General features: G+C 38.7%; 1 protein-coding gene across 1 annotated transcript; it reads left to right on the top strand.

The window, feature by feature from the left end:
- Positions 1-918: 918 nt before the first annotated feature.
- Positions 919-3,113, top strand: LOC132167442 (flavonol synthase/flavanone 3-hydroxylase-like). Its single transcript, XM_059578416.1, has 3 exons — positions 919-1,544; positions 2,426-2,753; positions 2,840-3,113. The coding sequence occupies exons 1-3, from the start codon at positions 1,003-1,005 to the stop codon at positions 3,050-3,052; spliced, it is 1,083 nt and encodes a 360-aa protein (XP_059434399.1). The 5' UTR covers positions 919-1,002; the 3' UTR covers positions 3,053-3,113.
- The last annotated feature ends 448 nt before the right edge of the window (positions 3,114-3,561 follow it).

Genomic DNA, 3,561 nt, shown 5'->3' with positions numbered 1-3,561 from the left:
TGCATTAAAGGGTTCATTTATTTGTCCCCTTATCTTAATTTTCTTCGCCATTCTATGTTAAACACATCGTGCATGTGTCGTGTGTATGCATGGTGGGGGACCAGGAATAGGATAATCTCCATTTTATTATGGGTCGAATAATATTTAATTTATGGTTAGAATATTTTTTCAAAAATTTTACGACCACATGTAATACACATATTTCACTAATAAAAATAATAATAAAATATTATTAAAATTAATAATAAAAAAATAGGTGGCTGACAAATATAGGGAGTGGCGCGCCGACCACCCCTATTTTGGGTAGAGTGGCCGAACCAACCCATGGCTTATGGAGATAGTTCAGCCACCCCAAGGGCCAACTTTTCTTTTCTTTTTTCTTTTTTTTTTTAATTTTATTTTGTATTTTAACTTGGCCCTTTGGTGTGATTGTTAATCGTCTGTGTTATTTATTCTTTTACTCAAAAGGTTAAAACATTAACAAAAACTTTTAACGTAGAACAATTACACAGAAATTTAAAACAAATCAAAACACGTTTTCAACCAAAATACAAAAAACTTCTCCTAAAACAAGTTATCAAACACACCCATAATTTCTTTAATTGAACAAAGAACGTTATTGGAGGAAAGAAAAGAGATCATAGGTCATGTGCAAGAAAAAAACAAACCCATAATAATAGGCAATGTACTTGTAGAGAAAGCTGAAATTAAGCATAAGGGAACAATTATTGATCAATCAATCAAACACATGAATATTATTCAATTAGAAAAATAAAAAAATAAAAAATAAAAAATCAAACACATGCATATATATGAGACTTTTCCGTTAACCCATTTCCATTAATTCCCTGATGATTCATCGCACTAAATTGATTATACGATAGGTTGACGAGTAGATGGATTTGAAGCAAAGCCGCATGCAGCTCGTTTTTTATAGTTAAACCTACCATTGCAAACGTACAACACAAGTAATTAAGTTCCATCTATATAGTCTATACATATATGTCATATGAGAAGCCACCAACCGTTTTGTCTCTAATTCGGGCACAATCACCTCTCTGCGCTGTTCTATTCACAAACCAGAAAAAAATGGACATGCAGAGAGTGCAGGACTTGGCTTTTGGCGGCCTGAAAGAGCTGCCGGAGCAGTTCATCCGCCCAGCCCACGAGCGGCCAGAGAACAGCAAGGCCATGGAGGGGGTGAGTGTGCCTGTCATCTCACTATCTCAGCCGCATGACGTGCTCGTTAAACAAGTTGCTTTGGCGTGCCAGGAGTGGGGGTTCTTCCTCGTCACCGATCACGGCCTATCGCCATCGTTGATCCAACGGCTACAAGAGGTGGGCCAGGAGTTCTTTCGGCTCCCACAAGAGGAAAAGGAGGCCTATGCAAACGACGCCGCTACTGGAAAGTTTGAAGGGTACGGGACCAAGATGACCAAGAACAGCGATGAGAAGGTCGAGTGGCTTGACTACTTCTTCCATTTCATGTCTCCTCCTTCTAAGGTCAATTATGGTATATGGCCCAAAAACCATCCTGCTTACAGGTATACCTACTGACCTACATACTTTATATATATATTTGATAGTATAGTACTGTTTTATTAATTTGCTTGAATACATGAGTAGGGTTGGGAATCGTACAATGGCTAGCAGATGAGGTGTGAGTTTAGTCTATTTGTACGAGTGGACCAGAAAACGAAGTTGCGTACTAACCAGATTAAGTTCATCAATAGAAAGAACAGAACATATAAATAATCCAAACGACATGCATATCATCAGGTAATAACTAATAAAAAAAATACATAAATTTTGTTCAAAACTCTCTAGCATCCTAAAGTTAGGGCCCCAACAAGATTGGATCATATTGTTACCGTTCACAACAATAATGAACAATATAATCGAAAAGAGAGAAAGATAAAGAGAGAGTCGAAACACAGATTTAATGTGGTTCGGCAATGTGCCTACGTCTACAGAGAGTGCAGATGTATTTTGCTATCAATGATTCAGAGCTATATTATAGATGAGTGCTATACATCCCAAATTTTCCTTTCAAATGATGTGTCACTATCTCATGAGATTTATTATTTTGGAAAGTGTGTCACCAACTTATGAGATTGTGATACATCATTTGAGAACAAACTTTTGGGAGAAAAATGTGGGTTGTGTATCATTTTTCTACATGATAACATATATATAGAAAAACCTTAAACCTTAATTGTATTGACGTATTTTGAAAATCTCAAAGTATCCCGTACCGTACCGCAACGGGGTCGTTGCCCCCGCATCCCATAACCTAGTCGTTCCCCCCGTGTCGCAACATTCACTTTGCTTCCGTTTACTTAGCATTTTATTAGTGTTCTAATATGAGTAACTAGTTCCAACAAATCACTACGTGTAGTTAAATTAATGCGGGCACTTGAAACAGGGAAGTGACAGAAGAATATAACAAAGAAATGGTAAGAATAACAGACGAGCTATTGGAGCTGCAGTCAGAGGGGCTTGGTTTGGAAGGTAACGTTTTGAAGTCCAGTTTAAGGGATGAAGAAATGGAGGTGGAGATGAAAATAAACATGTACCCACCATGCCCACAACCCCAACTGGCTCTTGGGGTTGAACCTCATACTGACATGTCTGCTCTCACCTTACTTGTCCCCAACGATGTTCCAGGCCTTCAAGTCTCCAAAGATGGCAATTGGATTGCCGTCGATTACTTCCCAAATGCACTTTTTGTCCATGTTGGTGATCAGATTGAGGTACACTCGACATTTTTTCTCATGTTGGTGTCAAACAAATTACATTTTTTTCTCATAGGATTATATTGTTGTTAATGATGTTTCAGGTGCTGAGCAACGGGAAGTACAAGAGTGTTCTTCACAGGAGTTTGGTGAACAAAGAACGCACACGCATGTCGTGGGCGGTGTTCATTGCGCCTCCACTGGAGGCGACGATTGGGCCACTTCCACAGCTTGTGAATGATGAAAATCCACCCAAATACTCAACCAAGACCTACGCTGAGTATCGCTACCGGAAATTCAATAAGCTCCCACAGTGATAGCAGATGAATCATGGGTTTTATATTATAATTAAGCTCAATCATTGCGTTGGAAATTACGGTGAATTCGATGTCAGTCCTTAATGGATCTGGCTTTTATGTCGTAAAGAAATCTACCGTATAAATGCTGTTATAGGAAAGGGTGCCGTTATCCTTAAAGCAAAACTAGGTCTCTTTTATGATTACACGAAACGGCACAGTTTTGATCTCAAAAATAGGTTTCTTTTATGAACTCACGTTTCTTTTATGAACTCGCGTAGAGTTCACGCCGTCACGACAAACGGCAAATATTTCAAACGGGGTACAGAGAAAGAGTAGTGGCAAACAGAAGCATATATACGCAACTAAGTTCCACTAATTCTACTGAAACATCCTTTTGGGAGTCGCTGAAACTTGCTTTTTCAAAGAAACTACCCTCCCCCAAGTCATGCTAGGGCAGATTGCTCTCTTGCAGGCTGTAACTGTTATACTTTAGTAGAACAATTTTTGCAAGTAAAGATCTAAACATG

Source organism: Corylus avellana, chromosome ca1 (genome assembly GCF_901000735.1).
Source record: "Corylus avellana chromosome ca1, CavTom2PMs-1.0".
NCBI classification, from domain to species: domain Eukaryota; kingdom Viridiplantae; phylum Streptophyta; class Magnoliopsida; order Fagales; family Betulaceae; genus Corylus; species Corylus avellana.
This window is presented reverse-complemented; position numbering and strand designations above follow the sequence as displayed.